At 46.9% G+C, this 24,411-nt stretch overlaps 2 protein-coding genes across 3 annotated transcripts in view; one reads left to right on the top strand and one right to left on the bottom strand.

Annotated features, from left to right (window-relative positions):
• The window catches only part of ino80 (INO80 complex ATPase subunit), a 32,777-nt gene extending 17,244 nt beyond the window's left edge, over positions 1-15,533 (top strand). The window contains exons 28-37 of one of the 2 annotated variants that reach the window (XM_068577123.1): positions 5,263-5,390; positions 9,308-9,402; positions 9,867-9,939; positions 10,401-10,559; positions 10,648-10,750; positions 10,860-10,948; positions 11,103-11,258; positions 11,722-11,893; positions 13,521-13,736; positions 13,830-15,533. In XM_068577123.1, the coding sequence (XP_068433224.1) occupies positions 5,263-5,390; positions 9,308-9,402; positions 9,867-9,939; positions 10,401-10,559; positions 10,648-10,750; positions 10,860-10,948; positions 11,103-11,258; positions 11,722-11,893; positions 13,521-13,736; positions 13,830-14,062 (1,424 nt within the window). In that variant the 3' untranslated portion in view covers positions 14,063-15,533. Of the gene's footprint in view, positions 1-5,262; positions 5,391-9,307; positions 9,403-9,866; positions 9,940-10,400; positions 10,560-10,647; positions 10,751-10,859; positions 10,949-11,099; positions 11,259-11,721; positions 11,894-13,520; positions 13,737-13,829 lie in introns of both variants that reach the window. The other variant, XM_068577122.1, reaches the window with a different exon arrangement.
• A 1,767-nt stretch (positions 15,534-17,300) lies between these two features.
• Positions 17,301-19,189, bottom strand: chac1 (ChaC, cation transport regulator homolog 1 (E. coli)). Its single transcript, XM_068576461.1, has 3 exons — positions 18,497-19,189; positions 18,329-18,364; positions 17,301-18,188 (listed from the first exon to the last, which is right to left on the bottom strand). Exons 1-3 carry the CDS (start codon positions 18,668-18,670, stop codon positions 17,805-17,807), a joined length of 594 nt encoding a protein of 197 aa, XP_068432562.1. The 5' UTR covers positions 18,671-19,189; the 3' UTR covers positions 17,301-17,804.
• Positions 19,190-24,411: the final 5,222 nt, after the last annotated feature.

Here is a 24,411-nt window from a genome sequence, read left to right as displayed (position 1 = left end):
ACCAAAAGAAGGGCTCCCCTTGCGTGTCTGAGGAGAGATAGTGATGTATTACTCTCACATGTTCCATATACATAATATATATATGTATATTTATACACACACACACAAACAGTCCTTTCTGTCACAAGTGGTTGCAGAGATGCATTTCAGGGCTTTCAGGAATGTGTTTTGACACTTGGCTCTTCTCCAGAGAGCATGCTCTCGATGCAGACTCATTTAGTTTTCTTTAGCATCTGTAAAGCTTCACTTTGCTCTAACGAGAAGCTAAAAAAAAAAGAGGAAAATCTCCTGCTTTCTGCCCGCCACTTTGCTCCCCCTGCGTCCCACAAAAGCCTCCCCGCTGGCATCTGGCTCTTAGCTCCGCCGGCGCTGGAGCCGCGAAAGGAAAATTAAGTTTGAGCCTGACTTTCGTCAATACCGAACGCGGAGGCGGCAAAGTAGCGACGGGCTAATATTTCCATCGTCAGCGGTGCTGAACAAGTGTTGCCCATTGACGTATTGATCGCACAGTGTAATATATCATTATACAGTGAGGGGCCTGACGCCGGATTCGATCTCCGATTCGACCCGCCTCGTGGCCCCCCATCTGTCTCTCTTTCTCACATAACCGTCCATCTATCTTCTTTCATCAGCGCTTGACATTTCTTCTTCTTCTTCTTTCTCTTTTTTTTTTTGGTGTGTGTTCATTCTGCAACCTCGCTGCTGTTCGTCTCCTCCTTTTTCCGATCGCATCTGGCCCCGCTTCCCTCCCCTGGATCGGGGGGGCGGCTCCCGCTCTCTGCTTCTTTTTTATATTTTTTGGCAGCAAGCTCCAAGTCTTAGCAAAGAGAGAGGGGAGTTGGAGAGGAGGAGCGGGGGGGGGGGACAGGGCAGAAGATTGTAGTGGCGTATTAATGAAATTAGCTTCGTAGTTGGTTTGGGAGTATCAGGCGCCAGGCACCAGGGCTGGGCCGGGGTTAATTAGCTGGCAGCAGGCCTCTAATTGGGTCAGGACCGTGTCAGGCCCCTGGCTCTGGCCCTACAGGGATTGGATTACACTGTCGGGGGACAGACAGCAGGGGGAGGGAGAGAGAGAGGGTGTACGGTGAGGTGTGTGTGTGTGTGTGTGTGTGTGTGAGGGGGGAGTTCGTAGTAGAGGAGGAGGAGGGAGGGAGCTGGAGGGCGCAGTGGATGTGGTGAAAGGGAGAGAGAGAGAGAGAGGGAGAGGGAGAGAGAGGAGGGACAGGGGAGTGTAGCTTAATCTGCCAGCAGGAGGTAAGGACGGGAGGAGGAGACGAGGAGGGCCGGCCGGGTGAACGCTGCAGTTAGGCTGGATTGGATTTAGGCGAGGGGAGGGAGGTGAAGGAGGGGAGGGAGGGCAAGGGCAGGTGGTGAAGCTTGATATGTGTATCCATAGTAACAGCGGAGTGGTGTGACACCACATGGGATTTGCTTGTGGTTTTTTTTTCGGGGTGTGGTTTCATCGCAGGCCCGGTCCTCGTCGGACCACAATTAGAAAGTTTTTTTTTTTGTCTTAAAATTCAGGATACAAACACAACCCTCAGACATCACGGAGACATGGGAGAAGGGGGCGCTGGTCTTTTTTTTTATTTCAGTGCATTTGAATCCAGATTTTATTCAGAAAAAGGATCCCAAATGTTCTGCGGTTTGGTTTTCAAGGCAAGGCGAGTTTATTTGGAGAGCACATTTCAACAACAAGTGCTTGACACAAAACCATTAGTAGCATCGAAACATAATGCAGAAGAAAACAAGATTTAAAACCAATTACGAACAGGCAAAAAGCAAAAGAAAATTGACTAAACGTTGCAGTGCAATTTAAGAAATAAACTAGTTCGATGCAGACATTTATATCTTTGAGTCGGGTTCAATTAAAGGCAACAGCAAACAGAAAGGTCTTCTATCTGGATTTAAAGGAGCTGAGGGCCTCTGCAGCCCTGCAGCTTTCAGGGACCTTGTCCCAGATTTAATATTGAGATAATTTAATAATACAGGAGATTTACAAAGGACACAATTTTTCTCTTCAGTCAACAGAAAGTTCACGTCATGTGACGTGCTCTGAGGCTCCTTTTCGTTTGACCCCCAGCTTCACATGATAAGACCCGTTGGTTTGGACCGATAGCCAACTTGAACGGATCTCGTCGGCCGGATCATTTTCAGCGTGCTAACGAGTTCGATGTACAGAAATCCCTCTAAGCTTCCCATAATTCACGTTACATGCATGGTTTATTGCATCCACTTTGTCCACATTCATGACATGACGGTCATGCATTTCCCCTCGCCGACATGTAGCTTATAATGTAAGCCATAAGTGTTATGTTGGAACGAGACAGACCTCCAAAGCCCTTCACGAAATCCTAATTATTCATTTTCTTGGCGTTGCTTCATAGGGTATGGCAGCGATATTTAGAAACTGGGATTTTCTATATGCGGCTGTAAATGTTTTGAACTCGGCCACCTCGCATCGCTGGGCTTCAGGGAGTTTGGATTGTTGCAGGGGGGGGCCAGACGGCCTCGCCATTCCTGTCGGACATCTGTTTCCCGGCCTTCCTTTTTGATAATGAAGCATCTTTTTTTTGTGTGTGTGTGTGTGTGTTCACGATCACGTCTGTGTTGTAACTGCTTTTCAAATATGATCGGGATCAGACGGTTCCCTCGGCGAGTAACGGAGAGATCGAGATGTCGGCGGAGTCAAATATCACACAAGAGGGGCTTTTCTTAAGGAGCAGAACTTCATAATCCAGGCATAAACAAAGGGATTACCCCAACTGACATGTCTCTTAATACAGAAATAATAGCGGCTAACTGCTTTAATATGGGATTTTCAGCTTTACAGTGTTTCACCCTTCAAGAATTAGATTAAATACACACAACATTCGGTCCTGTTTGGCCACAGAGATCCTGAGATAAGGGCTTTAACCCATCTTGAAACATGACATCGGAGTCTGGCGGCTTAAGTATAATCTGCCTCGACAGAAACGGATTGGTGGCAGGGCTCGAGCAGTATTGCTATATATGAGCATTTTGCGTCTTTTAGCCAAAGGAAGGGTGGAGGAGGGTGGTGGGGGTTTGCATCTGGGTGGTTGGTATCGCGGCCTTGACTGAGCGGCGGCCCTCGTTGGACCGGCACCTGTGGTGAGGAGGCCCCCCGTCTGAATTTCACCACGACATCACTGCTGCCGCCACCGTGCTAATAGCTGTAGTTGGAGCCACCGCAGGCAAAGACCCCCTTCACTCTCCGTCTGGACCCTTTTTTCTTCTGCTTCTTCTTTCTTCACCACACATGTTTAATCCTCTGCACGTCTCACGCTCGCTTCCTTTTGCTTTTCGGTTGCCCCACTTTCTCGACGCCATGGCCAATTATAGGTCTTTTGACAGCGGGATACTCACACTGTGTATCTCAGGGAGGCGCGGCGGTCTCCTGGTACGCACCGACAAGAGCCACAGCAGTCTGGAACAACCGCCCACCTAGTAAATCTACAGTTAAGCTGGGTCTGGTACAGATTTAGTTTGTCTCTCGCTATTAGTGCGTTTGAAGCATCTTTTTTTAGGATCCCGCGTGTCCATTTTTACCTTCTTTTTCCTCAACATCTCTCTACCTTTTTAAGTTAGTTTCCTCTCAACTATTTTTTGTCTACTCCCGATGAACGTTAGCAAATTGAAAAGCACTTTGTCCTGCAGCACACCAGCTGTGTGGAGGAAAAACCACACGAGTGAAATGAAAGACGTCGACGTTTCTTTGATTCAACACTCGGGCGCCGAATGTCTTTGACAGGCGGGCGGCGCTCCGCAGTGACCCGCTCTCCAATACTTCCCCAGAGTGTTTCCCTTGTTCATCTGTTCTATTAGTTCCTCTTTAACACCTCTACAGGGCCTGACCTCTTTTTGGGGGGAAAAGGTGGGGGCTATGCTAAAGGGTCACAGGTCAGGGTTCAGTCCGAGTACACATTAGCATCGAATGCTACCGGTTCAAATGGAGAACGATCCAGTGTGTGAGTGTTGTTGGCTCATCGAGCGGACTTCAGCGCATATTATTGTCTTTTTTTTTTCACGCGGCGATTCTTATCCAGGTTTTACACGTATTGTTTGGAGGAAGTTGTCATATTCATGTTTTATCGCAGCCTCGGGGTTCAGCGGACCATGTGTTTTGGATTAATGGAGCGGCATTTTTAACGCCGGTTGGTTACATTACGTTGACAAAGCAAGGAAACAAGACTGGGAAATATTTATAAGCCCGGCTTTGCAGCACACAAAAGGGGCTTGGGAACAAGTGTCCGACTGGAGTGCGAGACGGCCGAGCCTGACTCTCCCACAGGGACTCTCTTGTAACCCCCCCGCCCCCGCCCCCGACACCCGACCCTGGACCTGGCCTTAGGTTCTCCTCGCTCGGGGTCGCGACCCCCGTGGTCAAACACCACAGAGCGCCTGTTGCCGGGTCGATGACAGCACCGGCTCCCTTTTTTTTCTTCTCATTCTGCTCATTGTGCCAGATGACGTTAATTCCTCATCAGCTGGACATGGAAGGAACCACTTCAACAGCAGAACCCCGGATCAGATTGCTCCCTCCGTGGTCATTTGAGGGCCCGAGGAGCACCTGATGTGGCGCTTTGGCAGCGAGCTGACCGAGACCAACTGCCTGGGTCTATTTGTTCCTCTTTTGTGCCATTGTGTGAGATGGAGTGTAAATCACTTGTTCTCACAATTTCTCTTTTCTTTCTTGTTCTCACAATTTCTCTCTCTCACTCTCTTTCACTCTCTCTCTTGTTCATTCTCCATCGCTCTCTCATCAGCGGTCCAGTCAATAAGGGCACACGCTTTATTTAAACAACCAGCAGATTAGAGACAGATTTAGGAGTATTGATCCCCAGGCTGAGCCACTCTGCTGAAAAGGTCTTTATCCTGGTGGATACAATCTTTTTGAAGACTCGTATTGATTCGGGAAGAGTTAATAACCTCTGAATTGATTGGGCTGCTTTTCTCTATTCTGCCTGTGAGCGGACGTATCATGAAAGATATCAAGTAAAAACACTAAATAAGGGAAAAGAGGGACATGACAAGCTTTGCTTTGGATTTCTTTACATTCTGGTAAACACTAAGATATATATTGTATATATCTATCAGTATTTTTTTTAATGATTCATGTTGTGGAGGCTCTCACACTTGGATACAATGGAGGCTTTTTTTTTTTTTTTTTTACAATTTCACTGTGTCAAATGCAATCTAGGTAGTTTATGTTCTCACTTCTTTGTCCCTTCCTCTCTTTAGATAAGGAGAGCCTGATCACGGAGAGCGGCAAGCTCCACACCTTGGATATCCTGTTGAGTCGGCTAAAGGTCCACGGACACAGAGTCCTCATCTACTCCCAAATGACCCGCATGATAGACCTTCTGGAGGTATGAACACACACACACACACACACACCAAAAAAACCCTCTTGTTCTCTGAAAACACACCTTTAATTTGTCATTTGCATATACCCGTGTTGCTCCAAGCGAGTTTTTTGAACCGGTCGGCTTCCACTCGCGAGCTATCGAGCTCCGGTTCCTCTAATCAGCCCGCCCGTCCCTCGTTAGCGGACTCATTAGACGGCTAATTAACAGGTCAGGGCTAATTAGCGGGGTCTCATCTGCGGGCGAGGCAGCCAGATGGGAGGGATGACTGGAAGGAATGAGAAAAAGAGGCAGGCTGGAGGGGTAGAGGGGGGCTGAGGGGCGTGGCAAGGGCCTTGGGGTTAGAAGAAAGAGAGAAATCCTGCAGGAGACAAAGGTAGTTTTTTTTTAGACAGGGGAACAAATGAGGGAAAGATCATCATGAAGCCAGAAATGAGAGACTTTTATTACTTTAATCTACAGAGGATGAGCGATCTAAGCTGTCAACACAGATACGTCGCCATCTTGTTGAGGTAATTTATGAACAAGGACATGTTGAAGACGACCAGGGCATCAAACACAGAGACGCTGTCTTCTTGTTAGCTTCTTGGCGAGCTGTAATCTGGGACGAGGGGATGACGGCGCAGAGCAATTCTGCCGCTGATCATGTGTCGACAGCTCCTCGGCGAAACCCTCTATTGTTGTCTCCGAGATTGTTGCAATCGCAATACCGCGCCTCTGGCATGATGTCACTGGGAACTCCTTCCCCCCCGTTCACACGGCACAGCGCCGTCTCCACCGGCCAAATCTTTTGATGGCAGATGGACCCAGCCCAGGTGCTTAAGGACCGTCTTCCTGCGTGTCTGGGAAACGGTGGGATTGCCTCGTGGTTTAAGGTCGTAGCAACACAGCGATGGGAGTGGTGTTCAAGACGGCTCGGATAATGCCGGCCACTTTTTAAACCCACTTCTGCTCACTGCCAGTTGTGTGCTTCTTAAAGTGATTTTTTGGCGTTTTGAAATGAAGATGAATCGCACAAGTGAATAGTTGCGGTCAAGATTCGTACCAGATTATATATAAATGTAGTAATTTAGGTTTTTGTTCAAACTGACAGCAACTATAAGTTCATTTATGAGTCATTTGTATTCAGGTTTTTACTCAAGTTGTCTGACTTCATCGGGGTGCAGGCACCACACCCACAACGTGAACAAGTCACTCAATCAGCACAATGAATAACACGCCTGCCGTTGATATTACAACACGCAAAGATGGCTTCAAACCAAGTGCGATGGCCAAGTTTGTTCACGAGGAGCAGCACTGTCGATGTGTTGGTAGACGATGAGACAGAATACTCACGGTTACAAACATGTGGTCATTTCTTACTGATGGGGTTAATGTTCTTCTCCGAGGCCATTTAACAGCGTCAGTGACCTCACACAGTGACGTTGGGGATGTGACAGCGTCTCCTGTACTACTGGGTTAAAGTGTGTTCGACCAAGTCTGGCTTCAATTTTCCCTATAAAACATTATCTTTCATGTTGGTCAGGGATTAAAATTCTGCAGATGGAGTTGATTCGCTCGACCAAGAGAGAGGGAAAAAGAGCGAACGCGAGGCCGATGCTAATCTCTGTCATTAGCGTCATTGTTTTCGTCGCCGGTCGGGCCGCACTCGGTTCTCCCGGTGACATCACGTACAGCCGGGGTGATGGATCGCCGAGATCCGGGTGGCCCCCGAAAGAAAAATAACATTGTTGAGTTTCTCCTTGGCAGCGGCCAAGTTGCTGCCGCTCCCCCCCCCCCCCCCCGCATGAGTTGTGTGTCTGCGGCTGCCGAGACGGCACTGCAAGTCTGCGGCTCGGAGAGCAGAGAACGCCCGCAAAGAAGCCGCTGGCACCGCAGCCAGAAAATTAGCAGCAGAGTTGTGTTCACAAAGTGGGAGACAGGGACGCATTACGCAATAGAAAACACGGATGAGACTGCGGTGGTTTGGTGATGCATTCGGTTGCGAATGCAAAGAAACCGTGTGCGTCCGTGTGCGTCCATGGGTAGTGGAGTTTTTAAAAAAGAATCCGTATTTTTTGCCCAAAGATTGTCTGAATAGGGCATGCCGGGACTTAAAATGGGAGCGGGAGGATTTTCGCGCACGGTTTCCAAAAGGTGAAGTTAATTCAGCACTCGAACAGGATGCTCTGTCGTTTTTGATGGCTGGTGGAATAAGTTGGTACTGTTGTCGAGTTGGGAACAGGCTGTTGGCATGTGACATCGTGTTCCCGAGAAGTGCAATAAATCCACACAGCGTTTCTTCGGGGGCTCATTATTGTTTGGGAAGTTGAGAAACAAACCGACGGCCACGCCTTGCTTTTTCCTAGGAGCCAAACTCTGAAGCTTTTTAAGTACAATCGCCATTTGAGCAGAAAAAAGAAAATATCGTCACACTTTTTTTTTTTTAACAAATGTCTGAGCTGCCATGCCTCCCCTCCTCCCATACATCACTTCCAAGTGTGTTGTTGTCAGATATCGCACCCGTACAGATGTTAGTTTCACTAAATATGTTCTCTAATGGGCTGCTGACAGTTGGTTGAACATTTTGACCGGTTAAAGGTTTAACGCGTTACAAAATCTGTGTGAAAAACTGCAGAAATAAAGCAGTGACACTCATGATTATCGCCAAGCCAAACAACACAGGAGGGGAAATTGCCAGCTGTTGAGGTAAAGATGTTCACTGTGGCAGCAAAGTCCACACCGAGACTCGGCTTTTAAATCATGTCAGCTTGAAGGTTGCCGACTTCTTCTTCTTCAAAAAAAATAAAAATAAAAAATCCTGATGATTTTCTGGCCGAGTAAGGCTTTTCCTTTTTTTTTGGAGCAAACCGTATCGCCAACATCCTGCTGGCGAGCCGTCAAGACGCAATTCAACAAGGTTAGCAGCATTTTTTTGGCGCGCGGCGAGCTAATGGCCCCTAATGCAGTGTTCACTCGGAGCAGATGGGGCTGCTGGGAACGGAGCCAGGAGGGGCAAAGCCCTGCCGGGACCCCCCCCCACCCCTACCCCTCCGAACCCCGAGAGGCTTCGGAGGGGTCACAGAAAACATACCGTCAAATCACTGATATCATTGTTAACGATTGCGAGAGGCGAGTCGTGACGGGCGCCAGTGTTTGCGGCCGGTTCATCGGGGGTCTTGGAGGGGCACTGACATGTTGGAGCGAGCGGGTCGGGGGTTCAGGGCAGTGCTTAAAGAGAGATCAACATGTCACCTCATCACTGCTGTTGCACTTAAAGAACCCCTCCCACACACACACACTCACACACACACATCTTAGCAGACTTTGAGAGGAGGTGGAGGGGGGGGGGGTTTGAGTATCAAATTCTGCATTTCTCAGTGTCTCTGGGCTGAGATCGAGGTTTCAACTCCAGCGAATGTGCTTAAGAAATGTGGGACTTTTTAATATTTTGGACGCAAAAGTTTCCGTCGGATAGAAAGTCTTCCGTTGGAGATTAGTGTTTCTTTTCAGCCAGTAAACCCTGCAGTGTTTATTTGATCCTCAGAGAGAAGACCTGTGGAGCTGTGCATGTTTGAGAACTTATTAACTTAAGAAGAAAAAAAACATTTTCCAGTTTCTTACAGGTTTTAGGGCGACGAGAGGTCTGAGGTTTTGTTGGTCGGGTTCAAAATAAAAAATTAAAGGTGTTCCAGGAAGGTTTAGTTCAAATCTATGAGTTCAAAAACATTATTCATGAACTCCATGCAGCACTGGAGCCAGTTGTTTTTCATTAAAGCACTTTTTAAAGTAACATAATGACAACTTCATCCATAGCAAAAGCTTCATGCTATTTGATTTTTTTTTACCTGGCAAACAAAAGAAAAAATGGGCGGATGAGTGTTAACATCAAATAATTGTCTCATGGGTTTTCTCCATTCTGTTCTCCTCCCTCTCTCCAGGAGTACATGGTTTATCGTAAGCACACCTACATGCGCCTCGACGGCTCCTCCAAGATTTCGGAGCGCAGAGACATGGTGGCGGACTTCCAGAGCCGGTGGGTGAAGATGGAGAGGATCTCCCGTGTGTGTGTGTGTGTGTGTGTGTGTGTGGCTTTCTGCCACTAGCTAACTGCAAATCTGCTGTTTTGTATATTGCAGCAATCAGCGGATGGTTTAATCTTACATGTGCACGTCCAAATATGTTTATGCTTCCTCGTGAGTCCACTTGTTCTGGTTTACATTAGTGTTCTTGTCTTTAGGGGTAGAGGGGTGCAGTGGAGGAGGAAGAGTTTGGGCTTTATTGACCACTCTCCCGCTGGCATCAAGTGCACGTTTCATTTCAGTTTTGCTGACGGGCTTAAAAGCTCCGGCTGACATTTTTATTTTATTTTTTAGAGTAGTTCCCTCGATTCCGCTGTAACTCAATTTAGCTCCATGATACTGTATATGTACATTTGCACTCGCACAGTTGTAAACGATACCTTTTCCATTCTGCTCCGTGTTCCTCCCCCGTCTGCAGGACGGACATCTTCGTCTTCCTGCTGAGCACGAGGGCCGGCGGGCTCGGCATCAACCTGACTGCTGCTGACACCGTGAGTCACGGGGAAAAACACTTCCTGAATAATGCAGCGTGCGCTCCCTGCCAAGTGCTTTTCTCTTACGAGAGTCAGAGAGTTTATGACGACCAGAGTTTAATAATATGTTCATGGAACGACAATATAGTGTGTGTGAGCGCATTGCAGGAGAGGGCTGATCATTCATATATAAATGATGCTCTCTCTCGCTCCCTCTCTCTCTGTGTGTGTGTTTATCAGCATCTCTCAGCATAATCTCCCTTTGTGTCCCTAAAGCCCTGTTCAAGTGGGATTAGCTTTCACGACAATGCGTTCGAAGTGACTGTTAACGCGGGACATCTGTCTCGTTCAGTCGGGATAACACATCCCCTGTAATTGCTCCCAGGAATTACAGTGAAAGTGTGTGTGGGGGGGGGGTTTGTGGGGGATGTGATGAACGATAACAAGTTGAGATGTTCCCCCCCACCCTCCCCTCCCAGGTCATCTTCTACGACAGCGACTGGAACCCCACGGTGGACCAGCAGGCCATGGACAGAGCGCACCGGCTGGGCCAGACCAAGCAGGTCACCGTCTACCGCCTCATCTGCCAGGGCTCCATCGAGGAGAGGATCCTGCAGCGGGCCAAGGAGAAGAGCGAGGTCTGAAGCGCCGGCGCTCATTCAAAAATGTGACAACGGCTTTAAAAAGGGCACAAGTGAATGAATTACTTTGTTTTTATGTAACAAGATCCAAAGGGTGGTGATCTCCGGAGGAAACTTCAAACCAGACACGTTAAAACCCAAAGAGGTGGTCGGCCTGCTGTTGGACGACGACGAGCTGGAGAAGAAACGTGAGTCTTTTAAGCCCCCTTTTTTGTTGTTGTCTGGATTTAGCTGTTTTTTTTAATCTTCACCATCACTATGAGCAAAGGGAGAACAAACCAAAGTCTTCTCCCGTAGTGCGTCAGAGGCAGGATGAGAAGAGGCAGCTGGAGGAGTGCAGCAAAGTGAAAGAGCGCAAGAGGAAGAGGGACAAGTACGCCGAGAAGGTAGAGTACATCGTGAGACTCTGAGCGCTCACGAGAAGACACGCCGGGTTATTAAAACCATGCACGGCTACGCTCAGCAAACTTAATTGCATTCTGCCTTTTACAAACGATTTGTTCAAACGATTTGTGTTAACACCGGTTCCCTCACCAGCAGAAGAAAATCGAGGAGTCCGACACCAAGAAGAAGAAGGAGGTGAACCTGGTCATCTCTCACGCGCCCTCGGCGGACAACTCCAACCTCTCTGCAGACGGAGACGACTCCTTCATCAGCGTGGAGATGGACTCGGCCATGCCCAGTCCCTTTAGTGAGGTGAGCGAATCCAGGGAAGGAGGGGTGGGGGAGAGAAGTGGAAGGGTGTGAGCGTCCTTTTATGAAGAGGAAGGAAGTGGAAGAGGATGGAGGATGGAAACGCTGTAAATGGCTGACTTGACGTTACAGAGAGTGCTAAAAGCTGCTCCATCAGGATACTTTGGCTTTTTTGGTTATTGATTCTTCTGTTTCCATGTTTTTCTTTTTACATTCACCTCCCTGCTCCACCTCCTTAATCTGTTCATTTCCTCGTCCTCATGTCCTACATCCTATATTCCATCCTTCCTTCTCTCCTTCCTGTGCTTCCCCTCCTTCTCCTCGTTGCTCCTCGCATCGGTCCTCCATTGTTTCCCTTTGCTGTACCGGTCCCTCGTCTCCTGTGGTGCTGACCCCCTGCATCTCTCTGTGTGTGTCTGTGTGTGTCTGTGTGTGTCTGTGTGTGTGTGCTCCTGTGCGCGGCCAGATCTCCCTGAGCAGCGAGCTCCAGCCCGGCTCGTTGCCGCCGGACGCCGACGCCGACGAGAGCAGCAGCGACATGCTGGTCATCGTGGACGACCCCGTGTCCTCGGCGCCGCAGTCTCGCGCCACCAACTCCCCGTCCTCGGTGTCGGGATCCGTCTCCGACAACATGAACGGTGAGCTGGAGAACAGGTTTCTGAGTGAGTGAAACGCTACTCCGTCTCGCCGCTGGCGCTTTAGTTCAGGATCGTGCACGGGGGATTGAAATTGGGATATCGTCCCGTTCATATCCCCCCCCCGAAAAATATGTTGAAGCTAAACTTTGCTTCAAGCTTTAGCAATTTCAGTCTGTAAAATATGAAATAAACTCTTCTTATTATAGTCTAACGTTTGGTATGTCCCGTTGGATTGCTCTTCAATGACACTATGCGATAATGAATACTCAAATAGTCATTTCTGTCTTGAAAATCGTCACATTTACGCGGCGGTGGAAGTAACGATGTTACTCAAATACGAGTCATTTACTACAATTTCTATTCCACTCGGGGGAAATATTGCACCTTTTTTTACATCTATGATCACTGTTTCTATTGCAGATTTAAATTGTATATACAAAAGAAAATCATTTTTTATAAGAGAGTGTATTAAGACATTCAAATTGGCTCCAACAGAACAAAAAAAACTATAAAATGCTGCTTAGCTTACCCCCAAAGGATACTGTAAATGTATTTAGTGCATAACACTTTTATAATCACAGCTAGTACACACGTCTAAAAGCTCACGCTCGACGGCTTCCTAATGTCAGATAATCTCAGTACATTCATTCTGTCACTCCAAAATCCCCAAATGTGCCAAAATAAAGCACAATCTGTGCGTTATCTGTGAGAACGGTGAACGCAAAAGCAAATCCGTCATTCCAGCAGACGGGAGTCCTGCTCGTCACGTTCTCCTCACTGGACTCACATGTACCACGCAGGTGATTATTTACATTCATAAGCGGGGTTTTATTTTTGCTTTTGGACTCAGTGTGTCCCGTCCGATGTGATCCAGATCGTTTACGTCACTCTTGTACAGTATATATCTGTACTCTTGGACGCGCCGCAACAAGGTAATCCCTCCTAAAACTGTCAGGATGCTCCTTGCCAGGGGAGATTATTAACAGAGCCCAGCGGTCTGGGAGAAAGTCAGTGCTGCCGGAGATGTGCATGGCGTCGTGATGACAGCTTTGAAAGAGGAGGAGGGAGGTTAGAATGAGGGAGCAATTGTAAAAAAGGGAGGACGGGTAAGATTTAGTGGGTAAGAGGGAAGGATTTGTGGAGGGTTTCATCTGTGGCTGGGTGTCGGTGATGGATTGGGCCCATCGCTTCCCAGAGAAGGGCCGTTTATACGGCGTTTTGAATGGGAACATGCGAAAGGAAAGGCAGACTGGTGGAGAGACGAGGGAGTCAGAAAGAGAGAGGGGGGGGGGGGAGACGAGACGGTGCTGGAGGGATTAGACACATCACCAGTGAGGCAAACACTGGCTCGAGCTCGGCAAAGGGTTTGGAAAATGAGAGCAATAGTCTTGTTTTTGCCAAAGCCTGTACTTAGGGTGAAGAAGAGTCACAGGAAAACTTATCATGTATGCCCATGTTGCCAAACGTACTTTATTTATTTATCCTGTGTCTACAATGTGCCATCATTTATATATATATTCAAATAACTGGTACTACTTGCTTTGGTACAAGGATGGAGTGTTTTTTTTTTACATTTTCCTTCCTTCCTTCCTTCCTTCCTTCCTTCCTTCCTTCCTTCCTTCCTCAGGCGTTTCGGCCTCGGAAACAATCAGCCCCGGCAGAGGCCGGTCCGGGCGGAGTCGTGGGCGGCCCAAAGGATCCGGGGGCGGGTCCAAGTCGGGAGGGAAAGGACGCGGGCGCAAGTCGACAGCGGGCAGCGCGGCGGCCATGGCGGGGGCGATGGCCGGCGCGGCGGCTGCTTCCGCGGCGGCGTACGCCGCGTACGGCTATAGCGTCTCTAAAGGTCGGTGAAGTATAAAGTGAAAGTTATCAGACCCCCCCCCCCCCCCCCACGCCCAGACACTCGTAGTAATATGTCCGTCCCCGCCTCTCCCAGCAGGCCTCGCCGCGTCCAGCCCCCTGCAGCCTTCCCTGGGCCGGTCCGGTACCGGCCCCGCCTTCAACCCCAGCAGGAGCTCCTCCCCGCAGGCCAAAGGACGCGCCTCCACGCCGAGCCCCCACAAACAGCTGGCCCACGGCCACCACCACCACCACCATCACAGCAGCAGCAGCAGCGGCAGCCACGCAGTCAGGAAGGGCAAGGGCCCGGGTGGTCCCGGGGCTCGATGATGCAGACTGAACACACACAAATGTGCCCTCACACACACACACACAGATAACTGACCTAATCTCACTGTGATGCCCACAGACTCCTTATGCCTAAACTAATAGGGAATACAGTATGTATATATACATACATACATAAATATATACCTGGACCATGCTGTGTCTGCTGGCTCAGCAACTAAAATGACCCTCTTCTCACACACACACACACACACACACACAATCATTTGAAGGTACAGTCCCTACCAGCCTCCACATTTCTTGGTTCAGTTTTATTTTAACGTGTCCGGGTCAGCGGACAAAATCCGCCTTGAGTATTTTTGTTTGCATAGCGACAAGACGAGTATTTCCACGTGCTTTCTTTTTTTTTTTTTTTGAGAAGACAAGACTGTACCTTTTTTTTTTTTTCCCAATCGTGACAGCAGACTCTTTTTGACTCGCTCCCCGGGCCGTGACGTTACAACACGAAGGTGAACCGACGCGCGGAGCTTTAAGGGCTTTGAGGTCGCTTTGCTAGTTTTAGGGAGGCAAAGGAGTTTCTGTCAAATGCACTGAGCCACGTCTTCCTTTTTTCTTTTTTCTTTTCGTTCCTCCCTTCTGTGTTGTTGATTCTCACACATGTACATTAGGTTATTTAATTGTGGTGTAGATATATGCTCAGTGCAAACCGGTGGACGGTTCATTTCACAGAGCTGTGAACGTGTTCCTCACACTTTACCAAACAATATGTCGACAGCTTTTCTACTAAAGCGCCTATTTTTGTAAGAGAGGATGCGCGTGAGTTCCCACACCAACATGGCAGGTCTTAACTTTTTTTTATTTTTTATTTTTTTTTTAAATCTTTTGTCCATCAACATGTTTTTCCCGTACAGAGGGAAAATGAAAATCGAGGATATATATATTTTTTGTCCGATGAAGGGGAAAAAACGAACGAATGGACGATGTGAAAATCGTATTCCTAAACGAGGAGTACGGGGTTGATCCGGCAAATGCTGCTAACAGTAAATTTATGAATTCACTCAGATCATTTTTGGTTTGTCTTTATTTAAGTTATTTGAATTTATGTTTAAAAAAAACAAAACAAATGGGCAATTCACGATCGTCGGCGAATAGGGGGGTGTTCACCTGTAAAACTGTGTAAATTGTACTGAAGCCATTTTTATTTTTTCCGAAAATAGTTTTTTGTGATGAGTCTGCAGTTCTCTTTGATGTCATTGATGTTTTAGGAAAAGTTTGCATCAGTGTCCTAAGTTGAGCACTACATCTGTTCTAGGCTTGTTTTGTTTTGTGTTAATAGTGTGATTAAAATTGGATGTTCTATATTGCTGTACATAATGATGAGAGCGACGTTTCCTTCGGCTTTTCCCTCATTTGCCTGTCTATTTTTATATGTCATGTGTACATATGAAGAAACGCGTCTGCCATTTTACTAACCGGAGGAGCCAACTGAAAATAAAAAGAGTGCTTAATCAGCCTTTTCTGCTTGATTTTTAATCATTTTTCGTTTGTTTGTGGTCATTATACTCACTTACATTGCTCAGGACAATAAAGTTAGTCATCCGCCCTCAAACGATGGATGGATATATATATATATATATATATATATATATATATATATATATATATATATATATATATTCCAAATCTTTCACCTTGTCTGCAAATTACAACCACATTTTTCCCTTTCCATTCAGTTTTCAATTCAGACTACGACACACACACACACACACGTCATGGTTGTCTATACTTGGGGGACATTCAAAGAACTAAATTAAATTTTCGAAGAGGTTACACCCAGGCCTAATTATGTTTGCTCTCGGCCTTTATATTACATTTAAAAAGATTAAACTGCAGTGTTTCCAGAAACAACGTCCCAGTTGCTCAGGGACTCGCTGTGGACGGTTTGATTGGAACTACTTTCTACTGAAGAAATAGTCCCGATGACCCTCAGTCAGTGGGACGTTGTTTTTGCAACGCCACGTTTTCCTCACAAGGTTTTAGTGCTTTTTTTGCAGCTTGAACCAATTTCCATTCAGCTCCATTGTATCTGGGATGGAGGTGGAAATGTCAAAGGCAGATTTTTCTTTTTTTTGTAATTTGGATCGATGGACCCTCTGAAGTGACCAGTGCAATGCCTTTTTGCTTGAAAAAATATGTATCACACAGCAGGGTCTGATTTAATATAGAATACATACAATTCAATTCATGAACTTGCACTTATATTTTATTAAATATTCATTAAAAAAAACTATTTTTAAATGGTTTTTGCTCACATTTTAAATACATTTCTTTTAAATCTCACAAACCCCCCACCGCTCCATCAAACACATCGTACATATGGAGGTCTCGATGTGAATAAAACACAACCCGACCAAAACGACACATTTTGTGTTTGGCGGGTCGTAAAGGTCGCAGAAGTCTGAAGTGCACCTAAATTGATGGCGGTATATTTTCCCTTGTTTTTGGTGAGGGGCCAGAGAGATTGGATCTCGATGAGCGCCTGAGCGGCGTGTTCTTCCTGGTGCCCTCTGACACAGCCGCTGGGCAGACTGTAAACACAGGACTTCCAGGTCTGGGCTTCGCTCCCGGGGCCTGCGGGTTTATATAAGCCTCTGAGAACCAGATAGACTCTCTCGCCTTGAATCGTGTCCAGGGCACAAAGCTCGCTCTGGCCAGCGTTTGGGAGTGTCTGACGTCTGTTTTGCAAACCACCAGTTCCAAAAAAAAAAAAAGCAGGTTTACAGAGTTATCTGGATGAAACTGTGCCGAGTACATTCTGCAACGCAGTCCAACCTGAAACAAGCGCTCAGCACAGCTTCTATATCTCATTAAACCTGCTTCTTGGAACAAGGCCCAGGACTTTTGCGGGTTTAAACGCTGCACGTATGCACATTCATATACGTAATGTGTGCAACTATTTGTTCCATTGTGTCCATCGCAGGTCGTGACCTTAATGTGAATGTGTACAGCTTTAATGATTCAGCTTTCATTCTCTGTAAGTATAACTTGAAGCTTTAAAGGCCTAATGAGGTGAGGTTTTCTTCAGCCTTTGTGTCCCTTTTATAGACAGTCCTGGTCTCCGGATGTGTGATTTCATAGGGACAGAATTTGTATCACTACCTACGAGTAAGAGAATGCAAATCAAACTTTAATCGAGTGGCCATGGAGTTGTTTTTTAAAAGAAATGATCCTCGTTCCAGGATTACTGCAAAGGGATGAACGACAAAAACAATAGTTCCTTTAACTTTTTTTATTGGCATTTGCAACTGGATGAAAACGTTACCACCAGTGAAACTGATCCGTGCCTTAAAGGAAATAAAGAACACCCACACGTCACCACAGCAGCCTTTTGGTGAATTGCAAACAGGCACAACTACCATAATTACTTGCTGCATGTCTGTATGGAGTGGACGGAATTTGAACTGTGCAAATAAGAAAAACTTAATGTGGCTTTAAAAATAAAATGAACTGCACAGATGTTTACAGTAAACAAACATTTTGTAACTGATGTACAAACACGCACCAGACAGGCATAACATCACAATGTGAACATGAGGTCATGCATCAGACGAGGAAAATAAACCTAATATCACGATTCCCTTTTATTGTCACTTCAGTAGCATTCAATGGATTAAAGTACAGCGGATGGTAGATTTCACAACATTAAACTTAGCATGACAGGTGAAAAGCCTCAGTGTGTGTGTGTACAGCCACTATATAAACTAGTGCAACAAAAGGGTACGAGCTACTGGGCCGCCAACAGATAGGACACCATGGTCAACGCCGCTGCCTCGATGGAGAACAGGTGATGGTCTTCCACGTGCGGGCAGCTGCTCCTCATGAACTCGGCCAGCCGGAGCAGATACTCCAGGTTGTGGCCCGTCTTCCCCTGGCACACGGCGATCTGGACGCCGATGGTCTCCGGGCTTGCCGGCCCCAGGTAGAGGGCGTTCTCTTGGGTGGCGATGTACACCAGCGCCTGAACCGGAGGCTGTTTCTCCCCCTCGGGGAAGAACTCCACCGTCTTGGTGACGTAGCCGCCGCAGACCGTCTCGCGCTCGTTGAGGTACTTCAGGGACTGCTCCACTTCGGCGCCCGTCACCTCGAACGCGACGCCCCAAGTGCTCGCCTGTGAGAAGAGAAGGAGGGAGCGTGAGTTATTATGTAATGATGTGTAACATTACACTGCTGCTTATTAGTGTGCCTGGAAACGCCCCTGCAGTTTCCATCACCAGCAATACAAAACAGGAAGTAGAGTTTTCCACTTACGTCATCATCTTCAATCAACGTCACCACTCTTCCGGGCTGCAGGAGAGAGAGGAAAAAAAAAGGGTTTTACGTCACGGGCAACGCCTGAGGCAAGCTGAGTAAAGCAAAACGAGCACATTGTGTCAAAAATGAATTAACCAACAACACAATAAACATGTAGCAGCTCACCAACTCGTCGTTCCCGCGGTGGAAGTTGTCTCCGTGCCAGAAACGTCTCTTGTAGCCTTGAATGTACCCGACCTGGCTCCTCTTGTACTGAAAGTCGGGCTTCCACACCAGAGACCCGTACCCGAAGATCCACAGGCTGTTGGCCTTCCCGGCGACGATGTCTTGAGGCTTCATTTTGTTGTATTTATTTTTATTTTTTTTGTTCTGAGCAATAACGTTGACGACGTTGAGATGAATCGGTGAATCTCTCGTTGAAAAAATAAAAACAGAGCTCGTTGTTAGCTCAGGTGACTAGCTAGCTAGCGTTAGCTTCCGCCGGTCCAGGAGCAGCGGGACCGGTTGGCTCGCAGGTATACCGCGGACGGTATTGGAGCCCAGCTGCTTAGCTGTGGCGAAAATTGAATTTCGCTCTCGGTTATGCCTTGCACTATGCATTGCCGTTGCATTAGAGATGCCGCATTACGCCTTAAAAATCCATGGCAGCCGCTTGGGCCTTCAAACCAATGGAAAACGAATATTTAAAAAAGAAGCCCCGTTTCGGTCAGCAGCTTCGCCGACCGGGGACTCTACGGATTTTTTTTTAAGCTATCGAATATAAAAGATCGAGGTTTTGATTTAGTTGCGATGGTGTTTGGACACCCTCGGGTTGATCTTCTCCCGGCCAAGAAGCGACGACGAATTGAATGGTTTACTCCCGATAACATGGCGCAGTGGCGCTTATGTATTTATACCATGCGGGGCAGCTGGGCGAATCCATGTCCCTTTTTTCGACCAATAGAATTCAAGGAAGGCCTGCCCTCCGTCCCGTTTTATCCAATCACATTTCGGTGCGCCGAATAAGGCGGGACTTCTAACCAAACCGGGCTCACTATTGGCTAAAATGTAACTGTCCACGTACGCTCATCTTTCAAATTGATTGGCCGTCTAACTGTCACTCCAACCAACTCGTTTCATGATTGGTCGCTTGTTTTTGTCAATCTCTGAATATATTTCCCTATAAGCGTCAGAGCGATCTGGCTGATGCAACTTCCCTAGGCATTTCAGGCTTCAGGGCCAATGCAGCAACCAAGCAACACACCAAGGCATTGCATCAGTCTTGATTTAGGAAAGAGAGGTCGCTATATATAGGACGATGTATTTGCAATATACTGTATGCCACCAATACAATAAAAAAGGACTATATGAAATCAAATTTGAAGTTAAACACAATACAAATACAATGTATTAGTCTAATTCTACCAGTGCGAATAACATGGTCAGAACACAGTCGGCCTACAGATGGAAATTACTCTTGTGACTTGTGAGTAAATAAGCCCCATACATGGGTGTTTAACTGAGCCAGGGCTGTAATCCAGTCTGACAGCTCACAGATCCGAAGGCAAGACAAAGGTCAGTGGCTGCTGAGGATCCCTCAGCAGCGCCAAATCCATCTCCTCCCTCTGGAACCAGGGAGAGAACTTGTTGAGGGAACGTGGACAGAAATGTTTTCTTGTCAAGGGTGTTGCAATGTCTGTAATCACAGTTTTGCGTTTTTTGTTGAGACAGCGGGTAAGGTCATTCTAAGAGCTCACACGCAATTGGCCGGCTCACCAGCGAGCTAGCCTGTTATGACTGGAAAAACTTACCCTTGCAGATTTATTCCAACTTTGTAAACACACACCAAAGGTCATTTTTATACACTTTACCCAACAAAGACCCTATATTTGGACAGCCAAAAACCGGCTCATGAAGTAGTCAGCATTGGTGATTTCTGAGTTTGATAACAACCCCAGGTTTAGACCACATGCGCACACATGTACACTTTATAAACCAAAAACGTCCGAGAAAAAAAAGTAAGACGTGGAAATGGTTAGTCCAATCAGCCAAAACACTGTCTCGCAGAGACACAACGCGAGACAACGGCTAATGGGAGATAGAAGACCTGATCAAACGTACAAAAATGCCCAACCCTTCCTGCTGGATCTGATACACTGTAATAGTAGAGGCTCATCTGTGCTCAACGGATAGATTATCTATAAATAGCTGGTATTATCTGCCTTGATAGAAGGCCAGACAACTGTATCAGCTCTTCATAAATCTAAAGCACCACACAATCCAAGCCTTCGGGCGACCCTGTGTCATGCGCAAGCTTCCGTCCCATTATGCTGTGGCCTTTCATGTCCGTCCACTCCTGGAGCCGGCTGCCGGTATCTCTGGGCCGCTCCGAGCCCAAGCCCCGGAAGGCCTCGTTAAATCATACTGACAGCGTCGTAATCTAATCTGGTTGCGCTGCTTCGATGACCAGTCGCTATATCAAATATTCGCCGGGATATTTATCTTTGCCGTCAAACTAATGCATTTAAAATAGATCGCCATATCGTGTAGTAACGTGGGTGGACTTTGCCCTAAATACCGTCGCCTTGTATGCTGTTTTTTTTCCTCCATCTTGCAAGGCATGAAGTAAATGCAGACAAACAAGATACTGTTAGAGAGGAGTGGATGTAGGAATGCATACTGTATACCAGCGCCGGCAGCAGTGTTGGTGCATGTCGTTGGCTTTAGTATGATGTAAACATTCTTTTTTGTAAGTAAGGAGGAGTTGTGGCTGGGTAACATCTCAGTGGCAGCTGAATATCTGCAGAATGTGACTTTACATGCAAGAAAAACACCCTGAACGCATATAACGTCTCAAAATTCTTCCAGTGGGTTCGTCTGAAATATTGATTCATGGCAGAATTCACTGCAATACATATCGTAATAAGCGTGTTTCATGCTCCAAAGTGTTTAGGTTCTGTGCCGCTGTTTGATTATGTTGCTTTAAATCGAAACCCGAGTGCACCTGGCGTTTTATTTTGGCACGCCGACAGCCCATTTCCTGTGTGTGGGTTTCTTACTGACACCTAGTGTTAATTAATGAGACGACTACAAGAGCAATACAGTGCGAGGTGACAGCATCATGATGTGTGTACATGTACGTGCATGTTAGCAGACAAAAGACTGTCAATCAAGTGGCAAAGAGTAAAAAGAAAGCCAGTTTTTGCACTCTTGGTTGTGAGTCAGCATCCCCAATCTTTTTTTAAAAGTGTTTAGGAGAAGCATTTCCACATCTCTAATGACGAGAAAGGAAGATTTTGAATTTCAAATGGGCTTCCTGATTCTCCATTCATGACGTCCATGTCACATTTTTTTTGTTTTTTTCTTCCCCCCTCCTCTTCCTTCTTCACAACAAATAGTTGCTGATTGGCGCGTTTGTCTGCTCTCTCGCTTGTTTTGAGGTTGTTTTCCCTCAAAACCCCGAGTGCAGACTGAAGAGAAGCGATGCGTGAGAAAAGCAGTCGGCCCGCGCCGGCATGCTCTGCATTTTTTTTTTTTTTTTTTTTTTTTAATCAGGGAGGAAACAGGAACTGATGTCACCGGGTCACAAACAGGATGCTGTGATTGTAACACAATGAAAACGCCTGGCCATGGCTGTGGGGACCCCGGAGGCCAAAGAGCAAAGCTCTCGCATGTGTTTGCCACCGCCGTCAAGTGCGAAAGAGGGTGTGCGACTGGTTTGTAGGTGTGTTGATAGTGGGAAAAGACTCCAAGTGCTATCAGACTGGGTCAGGTAACACACCGAATCAAGACTGACTTCAACTGGAGGATTAATCGTTGTGATAACATGTGTGTGTTTTCCTCGAGCCGGACCAGGAAGCACCCTTCTCTAGAGTCATGAACACACACACAAGCCCTGAGACGAGGATGCCTACAGGTCACGCGGCTCTAACAGGATGTGTGTGCGAGGGGAAAAGCATCCCGATTCTCTGCCGAGTGTTGATTGCCGACGATTACGGGGGTGTTGACTGTCGCGGGGTTTCTGTTAATTGGCGGCAGGAGGTTTGCATTTGATAATGCGGATGACGCAGCTCCCAAAAAGGGATTTTTCAGACACACTGGAACACATTTTCAGGACTGACGCATTTTCTAAAAGACAAGAAGGGCAATAAAACTGAGCAGATGGATCTGATAAGTCATTTTTTCTTTAAAAAAAAAAAGAAGAAATCTTTGTATTTGTGTGGATTCAGAGTATCCGCGAGGCTCCCGTTTGGTTCCCCCTCCCCTCTGGTGCCAGGCCCTTTTCCCTCAGCTTTGTCTGCAGGAGAGTGGGGTGGTACAGAGCAGGGCATTGAAATATTGCTCTTAACCCTGGAGGGGAGGCCGGCAGTTGGGGAGCCTGTAAGTACTCAAGTGTGTGTGTGTGTGTGTGTGTTTTTATGGGAGGAGGTCTGTGCACTCTGTGTCATGCACACGGGGCGAGAGGCCTGGCATATGCTGCTGTTTTTATGGCACTACAGACTCACTCCGAGCTCCCCCACGGCATCTGTTTGGCTGGCTGCGTGTGTGTGCGCGAGCATTATGAGGGGTGTAGGGTGTAGGGTGGTGGTGGTGGTGGTGGTGGTAGGGGAGGGTGGAGGAGGGGGGGCGTTCCCCTTTGCCCCGCGCCTGGCTTTGTTTCGCCATTTCCAGCTTGAGGGGGTGGTATCCCTGGAAACGGATTTGAATTTCAAGCCAATTTCGGGGGGCCGGAGAGAAACCAGGAAGGGGGGGGGGGGGGGGGGCGGAGCCAGTGGCGTTTCCAGGAATTACTTGGAAAGTGTAGTGACGCTATAGTCAGGGGGCGCCATGTTTCTATACCTACTGTCCAAAACATTACATATCTGTGGATGCAGGAGAGCAGCTGGGTTTCATATTCATAAACACGCTTATGATTTAAAAAGTTAAGCTGAGCATTGAGCGTGGGCAGGAAGAAGCTCCAAAAATCTCAAGGTAAAAAAAAAAAAAGAATGAATACGAGACACATTTCATCATCATTTGTACTCAATTTCATTATTTAAAAACACCTCAAAAATATTTTTGTCCATTTACTGACATTGAAATTAAAAACAGTTTTTCAAGGAAGTTTTATTCTTCAGAAGTTTGGTCCTTATAAATATGCATTATATACAAAATAATATTATAAAACATATAAAGAGCAGTGTGTCATATTTAAATTAAACTCTGGAAATAATCATTTAAAAAAATTACATTATTGGTTCTGTATTTTTGAAGTTTATTATAGGCAGGCAGTGGTGTGACAGTCTTTTCTCCTTGTGTCGAGTCTCTTTGTTTTTTCTCCGTCGGGTTGCATAAAAAACACCTTTATGCAAACGCTTCCTTTCTCTTGGATCTCGCTGGCACTGACTATTGCGCTCCTGTGGTTTTTCCTCTTTAAATCCATGTCGATTAAAAAGTATTCTCCCCCCCCGATTTACTTTTTTTTCCTGTAGTGCAAACGATCCAAGAACAGACAAGGGCACACATTTAGCATTCAAACCCCCTCTTTTAAGGCTTCTAGTGAATTTTGGGCTGCATACTATCTTCACCTGTCCAAACCTGTCATTTTTTTTTCCACGTGATTTTTTTCTTTGACAGCAGAAGATTAGTCTCAGACATTCATAACTCTCAGTGTTTGCGAGGTTTGGATTGTGACAGCGGGCGAGTTCACTCGTCTCGACCTCGAGTCTTGCATAGCGGGCCAAAGATGGCGGGCAGGGAGGGAGAGCGGGGCGGGGGATTCGAAGGAGTCAAATCGTAGGCACCTTTTTTTTTTTTCTTCTTCTTTTTCTACTGATTGGTTGGCTGTAAAAGTCGTCATGATTATCAGGCGAGGCCGGGTCACACACACACACACACACACACAGACAGACACACACACACACGAGGGGGCAGCGCTCCACCTTCAGGATGGCCGGGATTATTCCGTCAGTCTTCACACCTTGTGTCCTCAGTCCCCCTTTTCCACCATCGTCACAACTGAGAGGTCCTTCACTGTACAGGTTTTGCATACAAACACTCGGTCAACATAAAGTTTTTTTTTCAGTTCTGTTCGTTTTTTTTTTTCTTTTTCTCTTTTTCCC

Source organism: Clinocottus analis, unplaced genomic scaffold (genome assembly GCF_023055335.1).
Source record: "Clinocottus analis isolate CAN_PGR_092001 unplaced genomic scaffold, fCliAna1.0.p SCAF_15, whole genome shotgun sequence".
In the NCBI taxonomy this organism is placed as follows: Eukaryota; Metazoa; Chordata; class Actinopteri; order Perciformes; family Cottidae; genus Clinocottus; species Clinocottus analis.
Note: the sequence above shows the minus strand (reverse complement) of the source record. Positions and strands in the feature narration are given on the sequence as shown.